At 61.6% G+C, this 22,468-nt stretch overlaps 2 protein-coding genes across 2 annotated transcripts in view; one reads left to right on the forward strand and one right to left on the reverse strand.

Moving 5' to 3' along the window:
• The window catches only part of PHLDB1 (pleckstrin homology like domain family B member 1), a 30,241-nt gene extending 16,247 nt beyond the window's left edge, over positions 1 to 13,994 (forward strand). The window contains exons 6-22 of the mRNA XM_060251637.1: positions 2,178 to 2,366; positions 3,393 to 3,533; positions 3,619 to 3,756; positions 5,093 to 5,221; positions 5,658 to 5,813; positions 5,917 to 6,027; positions 6,146 to 6,238; positions 9,994 to 10,065; positions 10,809 to 10,920; positions 11,061 to 11,340; positions 11,674 to 11,764; positions 12,070 to 12,216; positions 12,592 to 12,811; positions 12,895 to 12,980; positions 13,071 to 13,100; positions 13,564 to 13,602; positions 13,843 to 13,994. Coding sequence (XP_060107620.1) covers positions 2,178 to 2,366; positions 3,393 to 3,533; positions 3,619 to 3,756; positions 5,093 to 5,221; positions 5,658 to 5,813; positions 5,917 to 6,027; positions 6,146 to 6,238; positions 9,994 to 10,065; positions 10,809 to 10,920; positions 11,061 to 11,340; positions 11,674 to 11,764; positions 12,070 to 12,216; positions 12,592 to 12,811; positions 12,895 to 12,980; positions 13,071 to 13,100; positions 13,564 to 13,602; positions 13,843 to 13,983 — 2,175 coding nt within the window. The 3' untranslated portion in view covers positions 13,984 to 13,994. The remainder of the gene's footprint in view (positions 1 to 2,177; positions 2,367 to 3,392; positions 3,534 to 3,618; positions 3,757 to 5,092; positions 5,222 to 5,657; positions 5,814 to 5,916; positions 6,028 to 6,145; positions 6,239 to 9,993; positions 10,066 to 10,808; positions 10,921 to 11,060; positions 11,341 to 11,673; positions 11,765 to 12,069; positions 12,217 to 12,591; positions 12,812 to 12,894; positions 12,981 to 13,070; positions 13,101 to 13,563; positions 13,603 to 13,842) is intronic.
• A 623-nt stretch (positions 13,995 to 14,617) lies between these two features.
• On the reverse strand, positions 14,618 to 22,239 carry TREH (trehalase). Its single transcript, XM_060251638.1, has 15 exons — positions 22,145 to 22,239; positions 21,364 to 21,563; positions 20,770 to 20,917; positions 20,337 to 20,424; positions 20,137 to 20,237; positions 19,878 to 19,970; positions 19,660 to 19,776; positions 19,435 to 19,557; positions 19,283 to 19,332; positions 18,988 to 19,188; positions 18,158 to 18,375; positions 17,157 to 17,268; positions 16,855 to 16,967; positions 16,429 to 16,482; positions 14,618 to 14,847 (listed from the first exon to the last, which is right to left on the reverse strand). The coding sequence occupies exons 1-15, from the start codon at positions 22,237 to 22,239 to the stop codon at positions 14,695 to 14,697; spliced, it is 1,866 nt and encodes a 621-aa protein (XP_060107621.1). The 3' UTR covers positions 14,618 to 14,694.
• Positions 22,240 to 22,468: the final 229 nt, after the last annotated feature.

Consider the following 22,468-nt stretch of genomic DNA (forward strand, 5'->3'; position numbering starts at 1 on the left):
CCCTTCTTGCCCATCCCGGCAAATCCTGCTGTGGCGCTGGGTCTGGGGGTGAACGACTCAGGATGCCCTTGGGGCAAGCAGCTGCACCTGCCTTTGGGCTGCTCGTGGGTGGTGGTGGTGCGTCCAAGGAACGGGCTGCCCAGCTGTGTTGGGGGAAGCTCCTGCTGCTCTTTTGACGTGGCCAGCAGGGAGTCCCCCCCCCCAAAGCCCTGAGAAGGCCCTCCCCTGCCTGCCTCTCCCTGCCCAGAGCTGCTTCCCCGGGAGGCCCTTTGGGCGAGGGGAGGCGGAGCTTGGGTGGAGGCCACGCCCTGCAGCGGGACGTGGAGCAGCTTTGCCACTTGGGGTGCACAGACCCCCCCCCCAATATTCAGATATTTATGCCCCACTTTTGCAGGGGGCCCCAAAGCTGCATGGGAGCATATTTGCCCTTCCTCCGCTTGTCCTCTCAAGAGCCCCTGAGGGAGGGCAGGGAGGCGAAGAGAGATTGGCTGGCCTTCCCAGCCTCAGGTCCCCAGTCCTGGCCTGGCACAAACCACTCGCCCACGGAAGAAGGGAGGAAGGAGCAGTGCCCCCCCCCCCGGGTTTCTGGCCAGTGTGCTCTGGTTCCCAGGTGAGCTCTCCGGGGGCTGGATCCCACCAGACAGACAGACAGACAGACAGACCTCTTGCTTCCCTTGGAACGGCGGGGGCAGCCTGAGTGGGTTGGCGGGCCGTTTCCTTTTCTCTGGGGGGGGGGGTGCCAGGCTCCAACATAGCTCTCAGTTTGCATCTGCCCTGCATCTGGCTGCCTGCCGTCTAGCAAGCACTGCATTCCCCCCCACCTGTCTCGCCAGTGACTCAGATGCTCCCCCCCCCATTTGCTTACACAGCGGCGGTGGCGGCAGGTGTGAGTGGCAGAGCAGCAGAGGGCTGGGGGGGAGCTGAGGCTTGGCCCACACCCTGCAATTAGCTTCTGCCTCCCCCTGAGTCACCTGGGGAGTGGAAAGCCTTCCTCACTTCAAGCAGCCCGGGGGAGGGGGGTGATGCAGAGAGCCACGCTGGATTGCACGGTGAGGAGGGTGGGAGAGGGCGAGCCACACATGTGCCCACGCCCGAGGCTGGGGGTGCAGAATAGGAGGCTGGTGGGAGGCAGCTGCTCCCCCTCCCCATGTAAATCCATACCTGATCTTGTGGGACTGGGGGGAGGGGGGAGTCTTGATCTGGGGCCTGCCAGGGCTTCTCTTAGAGGGGAGCAGATCCATTTCTCCCTGGGCCTCTCTGGAGGGGGGGGCGGTTGGCTGGAAGCTTCCATGCCCCTCCCACTGGCCCCAGACTCTTTCTGTTGTTCTGCTGACTTGGAGGGCCTGAAACGGCTGGGGGGGGGGGGCAGAGGGGTTTCCCTGTGTGCTGCCGAGGGCTCGAGGATGCCCGTGGAGTCTCTCTGCTTGAGTGTGATTCCTGCAAACATCCCCAGCAGCCAGAGCAGGGCTTGGGGGGCCTCCTCAGTCCAGCCAGGCTCCTTCCCTTCTTTCCCTTGACTCGCTCTGCTGGTTCCTCCTTCTGGAAACGGCTTTAGAGGGGAAGGTGGGGGGTCCCTTGGCTGGCCTTTCTCCCACCCCCAGCAGATTTATGCTGGCTTTTTAAAAGGGGGGGGGGAGTAAGGACATTACTGGGTAGGTGCTTGGGGGTTTTTTAAGCTGGCTGAAAGCAGAGTGCAGGGGAGGGCAGAAGGCTGCAGGGGGCGCTGTGGAGAAGAAGCAACCCCCCCCCCCCCCCGCAGACCTTCTGTTGCTCTCCAAGGGCCTCTGCGTGAGCCGCAGTGGTGAGCGAGGTTGCCCCCCAGGGGAGGGGCCCTGCAAGGTGGGGGGAACGGCCTCCTTAGGTTCTGGCCCTCTGAGGAGGGGCTCCTGGGAACACGCCCAGTGGGGCTGGCGCCAGAGTCCTGGGTGAGGGGGGGGACAGGTTGCAGTGAGGAGCTAGAGCTGCCTGGCACAGCTGACCTCTGCCCCGGGATGCCAAGGCCTCGGAGTCTGCCTTGTGCCCCCCTCCCCTCCCCTCTTCTGGTGAAAGGCCAGAGACCTGCATTTGGGGAACCAGGAGAGGGGGGGAGGGAGGGGAGCAGGTGAGGAAGAGGACGATTGGTGTGAGAGGGCCCCTGGCCTGCAGTGGGTGATTCCCTGCCCCTCCCCTCCCCGCAGGAGCGTCAGCGGCTGGAGACCATCCTGAGCCTGTGCGCAGAGTACAGCCGCAGTGATGGATGCCCCAGCCCAGAGCAGCAAGCCTTTCCCGGGGCTGCTGAGGGGGGCAGGAGGTTGGAGGCAGAGCAGCGCTTGGAGGAGGACCCCCTGAAGGAGGAGAGCAGCAGCACGGAGAGCGCTGGCCAGGAGGTGAGGCAGGCAGGGAGGGGAATCCTCTGCCCCGGAACCAGCAACAGAGCTGGGATGGTCCGCACTGGGCAGCAGGGGGTGTGAACAGGATGGCCTCACTGATGGGACCTCCTGATGGTGCCTGGTTTTTTGGGGGTGGGGGGGTTGGCCACACTGTGTCAGAGTGTTGGACTGGGTGGGCCATTGGCCTGATCCAACGTGGCTTCTCTTCTCTTCTTAAGAGCAGTGCTCCATCAGTGGCTGTTAGCCACAAGGCCAAGAGGGAACTCTCTGTCTGGGGCAAGTGATGCTCTGTATTCTTGGTGCCTGAGGGGGGCACAGTGGGAGGACTTCTGGTGTCCTGGCCCCACTGGTGGACCTCATGATGGCACCTGGGTTTTTTGGCCACTGAGTGACACGGAGTGTTGGTCTGGATGGGCCATTGGCCTGACCCAACATGCTCTCTCTTATGATCTTGGGGGGTGGGCGAGCTGTAAGTTAAATATGAGCAACCAGTGTGATGCAGTGACAAAAAAGGCTAGCACCATCTTGGGGTGGATCTCCAGAGGCAAGAAGCTCTAGTCCTGCATGGGTCCGGCTGCCCCTGGAGTCCTGCGCAGTTCTGGAGGCCTCCCTTCAAGAAGGGTGTGAGCAGAATGGAGCGGGTGCAGAGGACAGCCACGAGGATGACCAGGGGCTGGAGACCCAGAAGCTCTGCAAGGAGGAAAGGCTGAGGAGGGGCTGGGGCGGAGGCTGAGAGGGACAGGATGGCTTAGAGGAGGGGGGCAGGGGGCTGTACCTGTGGGCAGCAGAGGAGAAAACTCGCAATACATGAAGGGCAGGAAGGCACCGGCTGGATAGCAGGAAAACCCTTCTGACAGAGTTGCTCAGCAACGGAACTGGCTGCCTAGGGAGGTAGTGCTGGCAGTCTTCAAGCAGCAGCTGGACGAACCCTTCTAGGCTGATCCTGCATTGAGCAGGGGTGGGATTCTCGGGGAGGCAGGCGGAGCCTCGAAGGGCCCTTGCTGAGGTGCTAAGTCTCCACAGCACGAGGAGCCGCTGCATGTCCCTGCCGTGCGAGAGGCCACCCTGCTGGAGGAAGCCCGGGCCCGGCTGCTCACCAACATCGACCGGCTCAAGAGTCGCGCCCAGGAGCTGGAGCAGCAGCTTCAAGAGACGGCTCGGGAGGTGAGCGGGGGGAGCGGAAGGGGAAGGATCAGATCCCTCCGGAAGGGGGGGGGGCTGCAGCCTGACCTTCTGCTGTTCCCGGCAGGTGGAGATGGAGCGGGCCCTCGTGCAGGGGGAGCGCGAGGCGGAGCGGGTCCAGCTGCAGCAGGAGCAGAAGATGATGCAGCAACTGCAGGAACGGCTCTCGGATCTGGACAGCTCCATCCTTCGGGACCGAGACAAGGTAAGGAGAGGCCCTTCAGCCCTGGAGGGATCCCATGGGTGCTGGGGCAGAAACACCTGCTCGGCTTTCCTCTAGGGTCTCCTGGGGGCTGGTGTTCTTCTGGGTGCCAGGCAGGAAGCCGGGGGGGAGGGGGGCATGAGGCCCAGCTCTGGGCTGGGGGCAAGGAGCCAATTCTGAGGCTGCCTGCTGGCTTCCCAAGGCCCTGCTGCAGCTTTGTGGATCTGGGCCTGAAGAAGAGGGCTGGGGCTGCATTGCCAGAGAAGCAGGCCTCGGCCCCTCACTTGTGCTTTGCTCTCCTCCATCCAAGGAGGAGGTGACACTTTCCCAGACTTTCTCAAACCTTTGCTCACGCAGGGAGCCTGAAGGAAGCACACGCCCCCCCCCCACCGCCCTGACACTAATAACCCGGCCACACTAACCAGCCAAGCACTAACCACCTCGGGACCCCCCTCCCCTCCCCTCTCTCTCTCCCCCTCTCTCTCTCTGCCTGCCTTTGCTTCAGTGTCTTCACTCACAACCAGTCTCCCCCTGGTCCAGCTGGGGCCGGGAGGAAGGAGGAAAGTGCCCCCTCCCCCCCGCTGGGCTGGGCTCCCCCCGCCCCCCGCCAGAAGCAGCAGCAGCAGCAGGCAAGCACCCACAGCCTCTCCCCACCCCACAAGTAGGAGTTCTGTGCGCCTTCCCCCCAGGCCAAGCGATGGGCCGTCAGGGTGCGCTGGGCCCCTTCCACATGGAGGCTGGAGGGGGGGACAGTCCTTCCCTCCTCTCTCGGAGGACAGGATGCAGATCTTGTGCCCTCCCTCTCCCCTCCCCAGCCAGGCAGGGACTGACTCCTCCCTTCCCTCCCCCCCCCAGAACCTGCCTGCCTGTTTCAGCCAGCCCTGTTCTGGAAGGAGGGTCTTGGGGCTGCCCCCTGGGTGGCTTTCCTGAGCTGCTGTCCTGTGCAGCCCTGGCCCAGGGGCGAGGGGGGCAGCTGGGACCTCTGCTGCTACTAATTGTCTCTCACCCGCTCGCTGAGCTCGTCCTCGGAGCCCCCACAGGGCCAGGCCCTGGGTCTGTGTCTCAAAGGCTGCCCAAGTTTTGAGCCTGCTGCTGTTTGGGGAAGGAGGCAACCTGGGGTGGGGAGCTGCCCCCCCAGTGGGCGGGGCTGGGCAAGAGAGGGAGGTCACGGGCTTTGAGACGCACGACTGAGGCCCCCCCTGCCCTGTAACCTCTGGGCGTCCAGAGCCCCTCACTAACCCCACCCCCCAGCTTTGCATGCTGCGCTCTTGAGAAGAGTGTTTTCTCTCTCCCCCCCTCCCCTGTCTCTTCGGTGTGTGTGGTTTTCTCCCGGATTCAGGAGAGGGCAAAGGTTGATGCGGAAAGGAAGGAGCTCGAGAGACTGCAAGCCCTGTGCTCTGAGCTCCAGGGCCAGCTCCACAGCTGCCCCGAGTCAATGCGGGAGCAGTTGGAGGACCAGCTGCGCAGGGTCAGTGCTTCCTCCCTCCCCCCCCACCTCTGGGCCCAGAGATGCCGCTCAGCAGCCGGGGATGGTAAGCCGGGCACCTCAGCCGGGGCCTCCTGGCCCAGCCGACTCCTCTGGCTGCAGACAGAAGCCAGAATGCGCCAGGCTCCTCTGGCTGCTTCGCCTTTGGGAACTTGCAGAGGTTGAGACTGGAGCCAGACCTCACAGGAGCCGATGGGCCCAGCCAGCCCCTTTCTGGCCCAGGCAGGACTGGTGCGTTTGGCTTCCTGCTCAGCCTGCCCTCCTGGGCCCAAGTCTCTGAGCCCCTCCCCAGGCCCCTTTCTGGCACCCCCTGGTGGCCGCTGGCTGCCTTGCTGCACCACCTCTGCTTGGCTCTGGCCAGGCCCCTGGACCTTTTCTGAGCCCCCCACCCACCCCACCCCCGGTGCCCCTGCTGCAGGAGGCCGAGGCGCTGGAGAGCGAGGCCAAGGTGTTTGAGGACCTGGAGTTCCAGCAGCTGGAGAAGGAGAGCCGTCTGGAGGAGGAGCGCGAGGCGCTGGGCCAGCAGTTGCTCCACAGCACAGCAGAGAGCCACCGGGCCATGGCCCGCAGGAAGGTCAGCTCCTGCCCGCCCCCCCCCCCCCACTGAGGAGGCCCAGGAAGCCACCCCTCCCCCCCCCCCCCGCTCAGCTCCCCCTTCCGTCTGCCTTCCCCCACAGGAACGCATGGCGGCCCTGGAGAGCCAAGCCAACCAGATCCGGCTGCAGGCCGCGCAGGAGGCAGAGCGGCTGGGCAAGGAGAAGGCTGCCACGCTGCAGTTGCTGCAGAAGGTGAGGCCGAGGGAGCTCAGGCAGGGAGGGAGGCTATGCTCTGGAGCCCCAGCGCAGTCCCCAAGAGGGGGCCAGGAGGACATGCTCCCAACCCTCCCCGTCCTTCCTCTCCCGACAGGAGAAGGACGCCCTTCTGGCGCTGGAGAGACGGTACCGGGCAGTCACTGGTGGCCCCGGCTTCCCCAGGGCCTCTGCAGCTGCCCTTCGAGAGGTAAGTGCCTCCCTCCGGCCCAGCCCAGCCCACTGGGTCTCTCCAGCAGCCTCTCGGAGACCCTTCGGGGACGACAGGCAGGCCTGGTCACTGCAGCAACAGCACCCATTTTCACCCTCAGCCCAGGCGGAGACGGAAGCAATCAGCAAACCAGGCAGATCTTTCTACAAGCCCTAGAATTCATTTATTACTATTTATTATTACTTGAGTTTTCTATCCTGCCCTCTCCGCAAGCAGACTCAGGGCGTCTAACAGTCAAAGAGGAGCCCCAGGCTGCAAGACCTGAAATCTAAAAAGCAGAACATTTTGGGGGAGCAAAGAATAAAGCCAGGCCTCTGTCTTGAAGGCATGGAGGGCCTCCAAGGCAGGGCAGGGCAGGCTTGCCAGGGGGCTGCCAGTTTCGCCGTCATTACAGTCTGAGTCTCTGTCTTGGGGGGGCGGGGTCTATTGGGGGCTCCTCCAGCCCTGCTCCTTTTCTTCCTGCCCCAGAGGAGGGATTCAAGGGGGCACCAGGCAGCTCAGTGCCCCTCCCATCGCTCCCCTGATGGACTTGCTACAGCAGAACTTTTGCAACAGCCAGACATTTCCATGGGGAGAGAAGGGGGAGCAGAGAGCCAGCATGGCGTACTGCTAAGAGAGCCAGACTCAGGTTTGAATCTCCGCTCTGCTGTCATGGATGCCGGGTGGGTGACCTTGGGCCAGTGACTGCATTTCAGCCTCCCCTCCCTCCTGGGGCTCTGGTGAGGATAACATGAAGGGGGGGGGGAGAGGATGGAAGCTGCTGTGAGTTTCTCCCTGAATCAGAGACTCAGAGCTGCTTACAATCTCCCATATCTTCTCCCCCCACAACAGACACCCTGTGAGGTGGGAGGGGCTGAGAGGGCTCTCACAGCGGCTGCGCTTTCAAGGACAACCTCTGCCAGAGCTATGGTTGACCCAAGGCCATTCCAGCAGGTGCAAGTGGAGAAGAAGACCGCAGATTTATACCCTGCCCTTCTCTCTGAATCAGAGATTCGGAGCGGCTTACAATCTCCTTTATCTTCTTCCCCCACGACAGACATCGTGTGAGGTGGGTGGGGCTGAGACAGCTCTCCCAGAAGCTGCCCTTTCAAGGACAACCTCTGCCAGAGCTATAGTTGACCCAAGGCCATTCCAGCAGGTGCAAGTAGAGAAGAAGACTGCAGATTTATACCCTGCCCTTCTCCCTGAACCAGAGACTCAGAGTGGCTTATATCTTCTCCCCCCACAACAGACACCCTGTGAGGTGGGTGGGGCTGGGAGGGCTCTCACAGCAGCTGCCCTTTCAAGGACAACCTCTGCCAGAGCTATGGCTGACCCAAGGCCATTCCAGCAGCTGCAAGTAAAGGAGTGGGGGATTAAACCTGGTTCTCTCAGATAAAAGTCCTTTTGCCTTTCTCTGCCACAATAGACACCCTGTGAGGTGGGTGAGTCCGAGAGAGCTCTCCCAGAAGCTGCCTTTTCAAGGACAACTCTGCAAGAGCTATGGCTGACCCAAGGCCATTCCAGCAGCTGCAAGTGGAGGAGTGGGGAATCAAACCCGGTTCTCCCAGATAAGAGAGCTCTGGCTGACCCAAGGCCATTCCAGCAGCTGCAAGTGGAGGAGTGGGGAATGCAACCCAGCTCTCCCAGATAAGAGAGCTCTGGCTGACCCAAGGCCATTCTAGCAGCTGCAAGTGGAGGAGTGGGGAATCCAACCCGGTTCTCCCAGATAAGAGAGCTCTGGCTGACCCAAGGCCATTCCAGCAGCTGCAAGAGGAGGAGGGGGAATCCAACCCGGTTCTCCCAGATAAGAGAGCTCTGGCTGACCCAAGGCCATTCCAGCAGCTGCAAGTGGAGGAGTGGGGAATCAAACCCGGTTCTCCCAGATAAGAGAGCTCTGGCTGACCCAAGGCCATTCCAGCAGGTGCAAGGGGAGGAGTGGGGAATCCAACCCGGTTCTCCAGATAAGAGAGCTCTGGCTGACCCAAGGCCATTCCAGCAGCTGCAGGTGGAGGAGTGGGAATCCAACCAGGTTCTCCCAGATAAGAGAGCTCTGGCTGACCCAAGGCCATTCTAGTAGCTGCAAGTGGAGGAGTGGGGAATCCAACCCGGTTCTCCCAGATAAGAGAGCTCTGGCTGACCCAAGGCCATTCCAGCAGCTGCAAGAGGAGGAGGGGGGAATCCAACCCGGTTCTCCCAGATAAGAGAGCTCTGGCTGACCCAAGGCCATTCCAGCAGCTGCAAGTGGAGGAGTGGGGAATCCAACCCGTTTCTCCCAGATAAGAGAGCTCTGGCTGACCCAAGGCCATTCCAGCAGCTGCAAGTGGAGGAGTGGGGAATCCAACCCGTTTCTCCAGATAAGAGAGCTCTGGCTGACCCAAGGCCATTCCAGCAGCTGCAAGTGGAGGAGTGGGGAATCAAACCCGGTTCTCCAGATAAGAGAGCTCTGGCTGACCCAAGGCCATTCCAGCAGGTGCAAGTGGAGAAGTGGGGAATCCAACCTGGTTCTCCCAGATAAGAGAGCTCTGGCTGACCCAAGGCCATTCCAACAGCTGCAGGTGGAGGAGTGGGGAATCAAACCCGGTTCTCCCAGATAAGAGAGCTCTGGCTGACCCAAGGCCATTCCAGCAGCTGCAAGGGGAGGAGTGGGGAATCCAACCCGGTTCTTCCAGATAAGAGAGCTCTGGCTGACCCAAGGCCATTCCAGCAGCTGCAAGAGGAGGAGGGGGAATCCAACCCGGTTCTCCCAGATAAGAGTCCTCACACTTCACCACTGCACCCAACTGGCTCTCAGGAGAGAAATGGGCAGCTGTATGGTTGAAAGAAAGAAGTGATGAAGAAAGCGGAGGGTGTGTGGGTGGGGGAGATGCAGACAGGCATAAAACAAACTCAGGGGCACAAGGACAGGAAGCGCTGCTGGCATGATCTCATATACAAGACCTTGTCTTTGGATAAACAACAACCCACAGCACATGTTGCTGAAGCAGTTTTCCAGTCCAGGATCGCAGCAGTTGTGGCAGTGGGGAGCCAAGGGAGTCTCTGCATGTGTGTCATGAATTAAACTGCTGCTGCTGCTGCTTCCGCCGCCCTGTAGCTGAAGGGGAGACGATGCTGCCCTCCCCTGAGCAGTGAGTAGGAGTTCGGAGGGAAGAGCCTGCTTCCTTCCCCAGGCGTGACCTGATGGTCCCGGGCTCTGCCCTGGCCTGCCTTGCGCGGAGCTGCCTCCTCTCCTCCCGAGGAGGCCCAGCCTTGGAGGGGGGAGGGGCCCAGGAGAGGTTTATAGATGGAGTTCCCTCACTCCCCCAAAGTGCTAGAACTCCTTCAGTGCAGCTGATGGGACAGAAAGGAATGCTTCTTTGCACAGGTGGAATTCACTGCCAGAGCTGGAAGGGGCACTAGGCGGAGTAGGAGAAGTTGGTCACTGGTTACTTGCCCTCTGGCCCCCTTCCCCAGGAAGAAGAGGCAGCCGGCTGAGATGCTGGGCAGGGGGGCTGTAGGGCTTCTTGCTGCTTCTGCCGGGCCAGGGGGGCTTTGGGGCATCAGGAGGGGAAGACCAGCCAGACCCCCGAGGGGGTAGGGAGGAGAGCGGCCTCCTGGTGTTGCTCTCTCTTTTGTCACCTGGGCCAGCAAGGGGGGCATGCTGTGACTGCTCAGAAGCACAGCCCCTCCCCCGGCTGAAGCTCCCGGTTCTCTAAAGCCAGGCCAGGTCACTGCCCCCCCCCCCGTCACCTGCTGCGCCTTCTCCCCCTCTGCAGGTCTGTCGCTCCAAGACGGAGGCCCACTCAAGTGGCGTGGTTTGGCCAAGGAGCAGCAGCTTCTCCTCTCAGGTCAGTGTGGGAGGGGCAGCCCCAGCAGAAGGGGGCGGCTGCTGGCCTCGTCCAGACCTCCCGTTGGGCCCCCTCTCTCTGGGCTCCAGACGCTGGCTGGCTTTTCCATCTCCTCTCCCTCCCTCCCTCAGCTGCAGCCTGGCCCCCCAAGTTTGCCAGAACGGTGTGCACAGCCGCCCCTTCCCCCGCCAGGAATCTAGGCTCTGCTCCAAAGCAAGAGACTCCTCTAGTGCTGTGGGAATGCTCCCCCCCCCAGCAGAGTCATGCTGTGTGCTCCCACGGGGATCAGTACTGTGTGCCAGAGTCCTGCTCTTCCCCACACCTGACCCTCAAGTTAGCAGTTCCCTCCCTCCCCCCGCCCCCATTCCTGAGCCAACTCTTCATTCATCGGTTCCGGGAAGGGGGTGGGGGGAGGACTACTGGCTTTCTCTGTTCAATATATTTTTTCTTTTGGCTTCTCCGGTTGCAACTGCATTCTAAAACAATGTCTTTTAATAAAATGGGCAAGAGCTCTGGCTGCAGAGGAAAGCCGGCTGCTGGAGGCTTCATTCGCCCCCCCCCCCGCTCTGGCCTCTCCCCCACCCCGTCCAAGGGAGCCGCACTGCTCACCACGGGGGGTGGCCTTGGCCGTTGCTTTAAAATCCACCGTTCATAAGGGGGGGGGGTTGGCATGTGGCATGACTTCTCCATTCTGGCTGGCGCAGAGGGGACCTGAAGGCCTATAGTTTCTGTCTGTCCTGCAGAGCGCCGTGTTGCCACCGTCACCTCCGGAGAGCTCGGGCCCCCTGCCTGGGAACTTGGCCAGCACCCTTCAGGATATCGAAGCCAAGCGCCAGCTGGCCCTGCAGCGGAAGGGTAGGCACTTGGGGGGGGGCAACACGAAGCGCTTGCAGCAGCCCCCTCTGCCGCTAGGTCTGTGGCGGACATGGGGCGGGGCTCCTCCAGCCCCCCATGTAGGTGAGGCTGAGCCGGCTTTTGTCCTGGGCCCTCTGCAGGGCAGCAGGTGATTGCCGAGCAGCGGAGGCGCCTGGCAGAGCTGAAGCAGAAGGCGGCCGCGGAGGCCCAGTCTCAGTGGGAGGCCCTGCACGGGCAGCCCCCCTACTCCCCCCTCATGCCCCATTCCATCCTCCATCATCACGCCCCCGGGGGCCTGGCCATGCACGGGAATGACCCGGAGAACGCCTACGACACGCTCAGCCTAGAGAGCTCCGACAGCCTGGACACCAACCTCTCCACCAGCGGGGCCTCAGCCTGCTCCCCAGACAACATCTCCAGGTACAGGCCAGCCGCAGGCGAGGGGCAGGGAAGACCCTCCCCCCAGCCCTGAGCAGAGGCAGAGCTTCTGGGGGAGGAGGGGGGAGTTGCCCTCAGCTTGTCCCCAGGGGTGCCTCCTGAGTGCGGTGAGTATCCCTCACCTGCCCATCCATCCATCCATCGTCCAGCTCCTGGGCTTCCCTCTGCCTCCCAGGGCTGCCTCTGCTCTCTCTGGGCACAGGAAGGCCTCTGCCAGGGGGCAGGGGGAGATCCTGTTGGGGGGCTGCTCTGGGGAAATAGCAGGAGGATGAGGGGGAGGGAGGGAGTGACTGCCTGCCTGGCCTTGCCTTGCAGTGCCAGCGGAGCTGATGTGGGGAAGATGGAGGAGATGGAGACCATGCTGAAGGAGGCCAACGCAGAAAAGTCCCGCCTGATGGAATCACGAGTGAGTGAGTTGGGCAGCAGGGAAGAGGCCCCTTCCCAGGGCCACTCTGGGAAGGCTCTGAGAGTTCCCCCAGGATGCCCCTCCCAGCTTGCCCTGCCGGCTCTCTTCACTGATGCCCCCCGACCCTGGCAGACCATCTCCTCTGCTGGCAGGAACCAAATGCCGCCGAGCCCAGTGAGAACAGCCCCGCACACTGCTGCCAGCTCTCTGCCTGGCGGATGTTAGAATAATGCCGGGGGGAGGGGTGGAACCTGAGCTGTGGGCAGAGCAGATGGGCAGGCTGCTAACCTGGTGACCGCTGGCAGGAGGAGGAGATGGAGCTGCGGCACCAGGCACTGGAGGAAGAGCGGCGGCGGCGGGTACAGCTGGAGCAGCAGCTGCAGGATGAGGCCGCACGGCGGCAGAGACTCATTGAGAAGGAGGTCAAAATGCGGGAGAAGCAGTTTGCACAGGTAGGGGCAGGGAGGGGGGAGGGCAGCAGTGCAAATGTTGGATTATTGTGGCCTTGTGGCTGCCCTCGCCCTGCTGGGTGCCAGCTCCCGGACTCCAGGGTCACCTCTCTCACACAAGCAGCATGGCTTCCGTGGGGGACGGCCCCGCCTTCCTTCCCCAGTGATGATGAGATCTTTAGCCCTTTGGTGCTTTTGCACAGATACCACATTGTGTGTGTGAGTGGGGTAGGGGGGCCATACAGATGCTGCCCCTCCAGAACCTTCCGCTCTCTTGCTCCGGCTTCCGCAGCAGGGGAAGACTTTAGCAGTCCCACCAGAAGGTGACGAGGTCCAGGCTGGGCCTCTGAGCGGCTCTGCTCTGCCTCCCCTCCCCAGGCACGGCCCCTGACCCGCTACTTGCCCATCCGCAAAGAAGACTTTGACCTGCGTGCCCACGTGGAGTCCTCGGGCCACAGCGTGGACACCTGCAGCCACGTCATCCTCTCCGAGAAGATGTGCAGAGGCTACCTGGTCAAGATGGGGGGCAAGATCAAGTCCTGGAAGAAGCGCTGGTTCGTGTTCGATCGCCTGCGGCGCACCCTCGCCTACTACGTTGGTAAGGCCCTGGCCTGCCCTGCTCCCCACCCCCCCCACCCCGCGTGGGCCTTGGAGTCTCATGGCCTCCTGCTTCCCCCACAGACAAGCACGAGACAAAGCTCAAAGGCCTGATCTACTTCCAGGCGATTGAGGAGGTTTACTACGACCACCTCCGCAGCGCAGCAAAGGTCAGTGCCAGGGCAGGGGGCGGCTTTCCCACGAGCCCTGAGCCCGGCCTTCCCTTTCTCACCCGTCACTCTGCCTCTCTTGTCCTCCAGAAGGGGTTCTTCTCCCTGAAGCGGGTCAGTGTAGGTACCATCCTGGTTCTTGGCATGGCTTTCAGCCCCTCTAATCTTGAAGTGCCCACAACGCCTGGCATTAACAGCTTTGCCCACCCGCACTTCCACTGGAGCTCAGCTCAAGGGTGGAAGTGGATCAGCGGGGCAGGCTCCTTGGTAGCTTCCTTTCTTTAGGGAAAGCTAAGGGCGGGGGGGGGGATGCTGCGTGAAACTGCAGGAGGGGGAGCATGGTGGGGGAGTGGTTGCACCCTTCTGTAAGGGCCAGGCCAGAGTCTCTGTGCCCCCCCCACTCTCTGGCTCCCAGCTGCACTGGATGGGGGGGGGGCACATGCCAGCATGAAGGACCGTTCTGTGGGCAGGGCATTAAGCAAAGGCCTGCTGCTAACAACCAGCCCCTGCCTCACTAACAGCTTCTGGGTGCCCCTGCCAGTACCAGCCAATGTAATGCTGGTCTGTTTCTGTTGCCTTCTAGCATCTAGCAGACTTCCTCCCTCTTCCCTTCAGTAGAGAGGTTGGTCTCCAGGCTCTCGTTTCTCTATTCTGCCCTCCACCCCCCCTGCAGCATAAGGGTTGGGCTCTCTCTTCTGCCTCTTTTTTGGGGAGGGGGTGTCAAGAGAACCAGTTCTTCACATTCCAACCAAGCTGGGGGGGGGGGGGAAGAGTCTCTCCCTGCCCTGTTCAAGCAGCACGTCCTTCTTTGGGGAGGGGGTCCAAACACCTCTCCCTCCCCTCCTCTTCCTTCTCCCGGCAGAGCCCCAACCCAGCCCTCACCTTCTGCGTCAAGACCCACGACCGCCTTTACTACATGGTGGCACCTTCCGCGGAGGCCATGCGCATCTGGATGGATGTCATCGTGACCGGAGCAGAGGGCTACACCCAGTTCCTGAGCTGAGGTGCTCCAGCAGGACGGCCAAGCCTCCGGGGAGGAGGAGGGGAGGGGGCTGCCCTGCCAAAGACCCTCCAGGCAGAAGGGCCCCTACAAGAGCCCTTCGACCTCCCCACTGTGCAGGCCCTGCCATCCACCCAGTGCCTTGCGAGGGGAGGGGAGGGGAGGGGGACAGAGGACTTGGCCCTCCCTTCCACACCACCTTCCCTGAGAACATCCACATACCCCAGAGTGCTCCCTCTGGACCCACATTTTGGGGATCCGGGCTGCTTTGTTTCTCGCTGTTGCCCCAGGCTGCTCAGTTGGGGGGGGGAGGGGGGGAATAAAGCTTTGTAAGCTCCCTGATGCTCCCAGCGACCTTCTTGCCCTGGCACCAGGAGAGCTGCTGGACTGCAGTGGCATCCTGCGCCCTACAGCTGCATCAACACACACACACACACACAAGCTGCAGTGGGGGGGATCTGTGAGCCAAGAGCTGCAGCCTGACATCCCCCCCCCGCCCCCGGATGGAACAAGGAACAGCCACAGAAGGGGGCCCTGAGGCTGCGGGGGGCGGCTTGCAGGTGCTGAGCCCCCACACACACACACACAGGCAGCTCAGCCAGGCTGCCTTCAGAGAAAGAGGCGAACACGGGAAAAGGGGAGTTTGGTTAGTTTTTAATATTGCAGAGCAACGCCAGCCTTCCGCCAGCAGCCCTGCTGTGCTCCTTGTGCCCCTCACAAAGGCTGCTGCTGTGCAAGCAGCAGGGCAAGGAAGGCCCCAATCCAGGCCCAGGAGCAGCGCGGCAGGGAGGAGCCTGCAGCAGTGAGGCGGTCACCAAAGAGATCCAGGAGCTGCAGGGCCACCCCATTTGTCCAGCCGAAGCCCTCCTGCCAGAGAAAGAAAAGACGGGGCTAAGCTGGCTCCACCCCCATTTGGGCAGGCGAAAAGGGCCCAGCTCCCCCCGCATCCCTGCCCAGCCTGGGCGGTGATGGGGGGCACAGCCCCAAAGAGATTCGCGGGAAGAAGCCATTGTCGAAAAAACACAACAGATTAATAACTCTCAAGTATCCTATGTACAATGTCAATAAATATTTCTAGCCATTTGTGTCAGATTTCATTCAATAACGTACAAGATCTGCCAAGTGCATTTCCTACTCCTACAAATCCATGTCTCTTCCAGAGTCTCATATCCATTCAGTAAGTTCCAAAGGTTCCAAAAGAATCTAAAGGGCCAGTAAGAGTCTTGCTAAGGTCAAAGTGCATCCAGCTTCCAACTGGGAAACTCGAGTAGACAAACTGGGCTGCCCTTTGAGCCCCCGGAAATGGACTGCGTGGAGCCAGGCAGCTCCCTCCTCCTTGGGGGCGGGGTGGGAGGGTGTGTGTGTGCAAAGGGGTCCAGTCAACTACCTGGGGGAAATCTCAGGCATTTGCAGGCCTTGTATGTACACTGCTGAATGAAATTTGACACCAAGGATATTGTTATAAATATTTATTGCTATTATAAGTAAAAAAACCCAAAAGGTCGTGCCCTGTGCAAGCACCGGTCGTTTTCTACTCTGGGGTGACGTTGCTTTCACAACGTTTTCATGGCAGACTTTTTACGGGGTGGTTTGCCATTGCCTTCCCCAGCTGGGGACTCATTTTACTGACCTCAGAAGGATGGAAGGCTGAGTCAACCTCAAGCCGGCTTCCTGAACCCAGCTTCTGCTGGGATCAAACTCAGGTCATGAGCAGAGACCTCAGACTGCAGTACTGCAGCTTTACCACTCTGTGCCACGGGACTTTATAAGAGATTGTGCAGGAGTGGGTCAAACCTTCAAATGGCAGTAAAATTTAGAAACACCAGGCTGTTGCCTGTCGGCTGGCTTCTCTGTTTCAGTGCTGGGGCCCGCTGCTGGGGCACACCCACCCGGCAGGCTCTTTGTCCAATTGACATGGTGTGCTGACATTTCCCGCCACAAAGCCTTCAACTGCTGCAGCGGACTCCGGTCACACCCAGTGGAGAAGCATCTGCCATGGAAGCCATGCCCTTTCTTAACTTCCGACTTGCTGCAGCGACAGACATGCATCACCATATTGCAGCTTCACTCACTGAAGAACTGCAGTAGGTTTCACTCCGCTGCTCAAAAACCAGATAATGGAGGAGCCCTGCTTAGAATCCTAGAGTTGGAAGGGACCTCCAGGGTCATCTAGTCCAGCCCCCGCACAATGCAGGAAATCCACAAATACCTACCCCAAATCCTCTGGGGCCCATCTCACACGGGGCAGTGCCACTGGGGGGGGCTGCTTGTCTGCACTCTGCTGCCACCCGGGGGACATTCTTTATGTCATTGGTAAAAATACTGCCAAATTCCTTTAAATGATTGCCATTTTAAGGTTTTCATTGGACTCGCCCTTGTACATAGCATACTGGAGAGTTAGTTTTCTCTGCGATACCCACAGGACAGGGACACGTAGTTTAGCCTCACCTGAACGACATACTCCCCACCTGCGCCTGGGCTCCCGTCACCTTCAACATTATACTGGAGAAAAAAGGAGGGGGCATTTCTGTGCTGGATGCTGGGCAAAGGCAGCATCTGGGAGGGGGCAGTGGAGACAGGGCCAGGCCTAGACTGTCTGGCGCCCCCCTCCCCCGCACTGATGACATCATCCAGTCACTTGGGGGAGGGCCCAGTTTGGTGCCCCCAGAAGGCTAGTGCCCTAGGCAATCACCGAGTTGGCCCTAGTGGCAGGACCAGCCCTGGTTGGAGGTGATAAATGGCACAACATCCCTGCAAGTATGACGGCAAGCAGTCTCACCCCCTTCTGACCCAGCCAGCTTTGTAGAAGAGCTGCTAGAGCAGAAGGTGACGCGCACCCTGAACTCTGTCTGCTGCCCCCGGGGGCATGCCTACCTTCTCAAACATGGCCTGGTACCTCTCGTAGACAGCCAGGTTCATTCTCACCCAGTTCTGAGCCAGGCTGAAGGCTAGGGCTTGGGCCTGCGGGGAGGAGGACTTGGCCAGACCTGGGGCAGGAAGCAGAGGGGGTGAGGGGAGGGCGGAGGCAAAAGCAGCAGGGCTCTTGCAGACAGGAAGGGGACCAGGCAGGGCACAGTAGCCGCAGCTACCCAGAGACCCGGCACACACACACACACACCACAACTGGCCAGCGAGCACACAGGTATGGCTTACCTGGCTGGCTGGGATGGCCTCACCTGCAATCACCATATGCTGGAGCGGGGCCCATGCATTCGGAAGGTCCCACTGCTGGCCTGTGTGAGCCAGGGAGGTCGGCAGCCCATGGGCATAGGACAGGGCAGGGGTGCTCTGTGGGCAGGCAGAAAAAACAGCACCCAGGAAGGAATGGTCAGGCATTCTGGAGACGGTGGCAGAAGTCATCGATGACACAAGATGAACATTTGAAGCTGCCTTATACTGAATCAGACCCTTGGTCCATCAAAGTCAGTATTGTCTTCTCAGATGTAGTTGTCGATTTTTAAAAAATTTCTATCCTGCCCTCCCCACTGGGGGGTCAGGGCAGCAGGGAGCCAGCCTGTGTAGCTTCCACAGGGCCTTGGAGGGAGGCAGAAAGCACTGCCCCCCCAGGGGGCAGGAACCAGAGGGGGTGAGAGAGGAGCCTGCCCCAGCCCTCCCCCGCCTGGTTTGCAAATGACCTGCCAGTGGCACCAGCTGCTGTCCTCCCATGGCCACAGGTGGCCCATGCCCAGCAGCCCAGGGGCACTGCAGGCACAAAGGGAGGGGTGGCACCACTTCTGCCAGGCAGGTGCCCACACTGCAAAGCTTGCCAGCCATCTAAGACCACTCGGGGGTGGGGGGGAGCAGAGAATCCCCAGGGGCACACGATACTGAATGCCCCCCCCACATACACAGGTGGTTTCTGCTGTGTCAATTGCCCCCATGAGGCTGGTTCCCCCTTGGGGGGAGGGAAAGGCCCCACCAGGGAGAGAGGAGGGGGCCGTTTGGATCCAGCCAGCCTCTCGCCCCTCCTCCCTGGTCGGCCTGCAGCCTGGCTTCCCGGGGTGGTTGGGGTTTCAGGGGAAGGAGGAGGGGAGGAGAGAAGTGTGCTGCTGGGGAAACCTATCTCCTGCACAGATGCCCCCTTGCCCACCCTGACACTTCAGCAAGACCCCAGCTGGTGCTTGACGCCCCCTGAAGGAGGCCAGCCAAAGCCACGAGGGGCTGCTGCCCTGCTTACCTCAAGGTAGCGCAGGGCCTTCTCGGTGGCAGCACCCTCCAGGTCACACTTGGCCCACAGCGGGGTTAGGTTGGACGGGTAGAAGGCCTGGTTGTGCCTGCCGCGCGCCAGGTTGTAATCCAGCCAGACGCCGGCCGCCTCGTTCCACAGGACAGCCCGCACTGCCGCCACCCGCCGCTCGTGAGCTGCCTGGAACCGCTCAGCCCCCTCAGCATCCCCTGAAGGGAGGGCGAGGAGTCAGCGAGCCACGGGGGGGGGGGGGGCTTAGGGTTGCCAATCCCCAGGTGGGGGCAGGGGATCCCCCGGTTTGGAGGCCGCCCCCCCACTTCAGGGTCGTCAGAAAGTGGGGGGAGGGGAAGGAAATGTCTGCTGGGAACTCTGTTATTCCCTATGGAGATTTATTCCCATAGAAAATCATGGAGAATTGATCCGTGGGTATCTGGGGCTCGGGAGGGGGGCTGTTTTTTGAGATAGAGGCACCAAATTTTCAGTATAGCATCTAGTGCCTCTCCCCAAAATACCCCCCAAGTTTCAAAAAGATTGGACTAGGGAATCCAATTCTATGAGCCCCAAAAGAAGGTGGCCCTATCCTTCATTATTACCTATGGAAGGAAGGAATTGAAAAGGTGTGCCGTCCCTTTAAATGTGAGGGCCAGCACTCCCTTTGGAGTTCAATTATGCTTGTCACAGCCTTGATCTTAGCTCCACCCCTAATGTCTCCTGGCTCCACCCCCAAAGTCTCCAGATATTCCTTGAATTGGACTTGGCAACCCTAGGGGGGCTGCTGCTGCCCACCCCCCACCCTGCCCCCGGTCAGGGCCCTCACCCACCAAGCGCCTGGCAGAAGGCGGCCAGGAGCGCTTCCACGCGGCACAGGATGGCATTGAGGTCGACGGGCACGACGGCGCTGGTCTGCGTGTCTTGCAGGGTGGCCTCAGCAGGCGGCGGCCCTGGCAGGAACCAGCGCGACGAGAAGTCCCAGCCCGACTCCGCTGCGCCCTTCAGCTCGGCCCACAGTGCCTCCTGCGCCTCTGCCCACCGAGAGGAGGAGAAGGGAGCTCAGCACCGCACCCGGCCTCCACGGCCCTTCACAGTGCCCAGCCCCGGGGGAGGGGGGAGGCTGACCTGCCGGTAGGCCCTGCACAATCTCCACGTCCTTGCTGTAGGACTCCGGCCTGGGAGGGAGCGAGGGGAGGGGAGGGGAGGAGAGTCAAGTGTGGGGGGAGGAGAAGGACCCCCAGCTCCACCCCCCCCCCGCTGGCCCAATCCCCCCTCACCTGGGCTCCCCCACCGGCACGCTGTAGCGGTTCAAGGAGTGCTCCTGGCCCCCCACGCTGATGTTGACAGCCCTCTGCTCCTGCCAGAAGCGGTACTCCTCTTCCAGGAGATGGAGGCTCTGGCTACAGGCCACACACACAAGCAGCCCTTAAGCGGGGGGGGGGGGGGGGGGAGGGCAGCCACATCCCTGCTCCTCCCCCCACCATCACCCCCCCCCCGCTTACTTGAGGAAGGCCAAGTCCTGGGTGCGGTTCAGGTAGGCCTCCATCATGAGGGTCAGGAAAGGCGGCTGGCTCCGGCGCTCGTAGTACACCCGGCCTCCGTTGGGGACGTGCCCGTACCTAGCAGCAAGAAGCAAGACTGGCACGTGCTTGCACTGAGGGGGGGAGGAGCCACCCCACACACACACACCCCTTCTCCCTCCTCCGGTCTGGGCTCTCACTTCTCCACCAGATGAAGGAAGTTTTGGATCATGCCCTTCACCGTGGCCGTCATGTTGGAGAGCAGCAGTCCTTCCATGACCCAGAAGGAGTCCCTGCAGGGAAAGAGCAGGCCTCAGCACTGGGGGCACAGCAAAAGAGCCCCCCCCCCCAAACACAGCCGCTGCCTTCAAGCCTCTGGGTCGGACAGGCTGGCCAAGCCCGGGCCCACCTGCTGCTCTGGAGGCCAAACAAAAGTGCCCCCCCTGCCCAGCTACTCACCAGTAGTAATACTCTCTGAATCGCCCCCCGGGCACCACCAGTGGGTTCGGCACGTAGATCAGGGAGTAGCGGTCTGGTCTGGTCTGGACGTCAGCTTTGATCTGAAAGGCAAGCCACCTGCAGCTGCCTCTCCTGTCTGGGGACACAGCCTGCCCCCCCCCCCAGCGCGCGCGTGATGTGGGGAAATCCTCGCCCCTCACCTTTCTGCCCAGCACCTTCCACTTGGCGTTCAGCGCCTGGGCCCAGGAGCGCAGCCTCTGGTCAGAAATCCGCCCGAGCAGCTCTGGGCTAGAGAGGGAGAGGAGCGGGCTGGGGAGCACTGCCCTGCTGCGGAGGGGCCGCCTTCCCACCCCCACCCCGGAGGAGACTCTAGATGAGGGCCAAGCAAGGGCCAGGCTGGTCAACCCCAGCCCGCCCCCTCCTCACCAGTCAGCCAGCCTCTGCCAGGCTTTGCGCTGTGCCAGGAGGAGAGCAGGGTGGCCACAAAACAGGCCCGGGGCTGGAAGGGCTCTGCGGGGCAAGGCAGGTGGCTGGGGTCGGGGTCACACCCCTGCTGCCCTTTGGGGGGGGGGGGGTGGCAGCAGCACAGAAGGGAGCTCCTTCATGCCTTCTGCTAGGCGGGCAGCCAGATACCTCTGGGTCCAGTCTGCAGGCTCCCAGGGATCCAGCTCCTGCCCAGGGGGAGAGAAGTGACTCTCTACAAAGTCCATCAGCTGTTGTTTGGACACAGCCCTGCCGGGCATGGCATTCACCAGCTGCTGGAAGTCCTGCAGAGCCTCCTCTGGACGGCGGGGGGGGGGGAGAGAGAGAGAAAAGGGCCCCCCGTCAGAGCAGAGGCCGGGTCTCATCCTGGCAGCCCTGGCGGTGCTCAGGAGCAAGCTGCACAGTTCCCACCATCTGGAGCAGAGCAGAAATGATGCCGCTCGCTCGAAGTCTTGCCTGCATTCCTCCCGGGGGCGGGGAAGGAGGGCTTCTCCTTCCAGTGGGTCTGAGCAGAAGGGCTCCGTCCTTGAGTGACTGTGGCTTGGAAGCCAGCTGTGCACACCAGGGTGAAAGCTCCAGGGAGGCGGCACCTTAGGCTGCTGGCCGAAGCAGGAAATGCGGCTCTTCTGTCCGTCAAAAAGGTTCCCACCCCCCCCACCCCCCACCAGCAGCCACGGCCCCAGCGGGAAAGAGGAACCGCAGGAGAGACAGGCCTGGGAGTGCCCCCCCCCCACCACCACTCACCTGGGCTCCCTCGCAGGGGCATGTCCACAAAGTGCTTGTCGTCGGGGAAGAGCCTGCTCATCTGCACCTGCCTCAGCAGCTCCCCAGTGCAGTAGACCTGGCTGGAGAAGGCGGCCCCAGGGGTCAGGGGGGGCTCTTGCTCCAGCTCCCCAGACAGGCCCTTGCACCGTGGTCCGCCCTCAGCAACTGACAGAACTCGCCTTGAAGGGGGGGGAGGGGGTCCCTCAAGGCTCCTCTCCTCTTTCCTCTCAGCCTGGGTTCCTTCTCTGCCACGGAGTCGGGCTGTTGTGAGGAGCAGGAGGGCCCTTCGCCAAATTCGGGGTGCTCCCTACAGGGACCCTCCCTGACCAGTCCCTTACGGCTGTGGCCATCTCAGCAGAAGAGCTCCCAACTCTTCCCAAAGAGCTCCAGTTCCTGCCTGCCACGGAAGAACATCCCCCTTCCCCACCCACCCCCGCAAAGGCAGCGACTGAAGAGCACCTAGAGCCCAGCTCTGGGAAGGAAGGAAGGAAGGAAGGAAGGAAGGAAGGAAGGAAGGAAGGAAGGAAGGAAGGAAGGAAGGAAGGAAGGAAGGAAGGAAGGAAGGAAGGAAGGAAGGAAGGAAGGAAGGAAGGAAGGAAGGAAGGAAGGAAGGAAGGGCTGTGTGCAAATCAGCTTCTGTCCTCCCCCCATGGGCCAGAGGCCCTGGTGCTGGTGCGCACCTTCCCTGGCACCCAGAAGGGCCCCCTGTCCCTCACTGGCCAGGCCTCGCGATTGCTGGGCCCCAGTACCTCCCGCTCACCTGGCACAAGGGGGTGGGAAGCTGCCTGCCACTGCTTGCAGCCCCGGGACAGCCGCACAGATGCCCAGCAGCACCCACCAGGCTGGGAAAGGCATCCTGTCTGCAGTGAGGGGCAGTCGCAGAACCCCACCTGCCCTGCAATGAGTGCCTGCAAGAGGCGGCGGCACTGGAGCAAGGTCCAGAATGCAAAGTCTGCCCAGTGGGCTCCAGCTTGATTGTGGGGGCGGGGCCTGGCTTGGGAGGGAGGAGACTGGACTCCGGGGCCCTGCAGCTGGCAGGAGCTTGTCAAGAGAGGCTGATCTCAGCCCCCAGCGCTCTGTTGCC

Source organism: Heteronotia binoei, chromosome 12 (genome assembly GCF_032191835.1).
Source record: "Heteronotia binoei isolate CCM8104 ecotype False Entrance Well chromosome 12, APGP_CSIRO_Hbin_v1, whole genome shotgun sequence".
In the NCBI taxonomy this organism is placed as follows: Eukaryota; Metazoa; Chordata; class Lepidosauria; order Squamata; family Gekkonidae; genus Heteronotia; species Heteronotia binoei.

What these genes read in the sequence shown, in the direction of transcription:
- TREH (XM_060251638.1), bottom strand. Translation starts at nt 22,239, where the DNA reads ATGCCTTTCCCAGCCTGGTGGGTGCTGCTGGGCATCTGTGCGGCTGTC. An exon ending in CGCCTTCTGCCAGGCGCTTG is followed by an intron (nt 18,376 to 18,987) that starts GTGGGTGAGGGC and finishes CCCTCCCTTCAG; the next exon opens with GGGATGCTGAGGGGGCTGAG. An exon ending in ACCAGGCCATGTTTGAGAAG is followed by an intron (nt 16,483 to 16,854) that starts GTAGGCATGCCC and finishes TTTTTTCTCCAG; the next exon opens with TATAATGTTGAAGGTGACGG.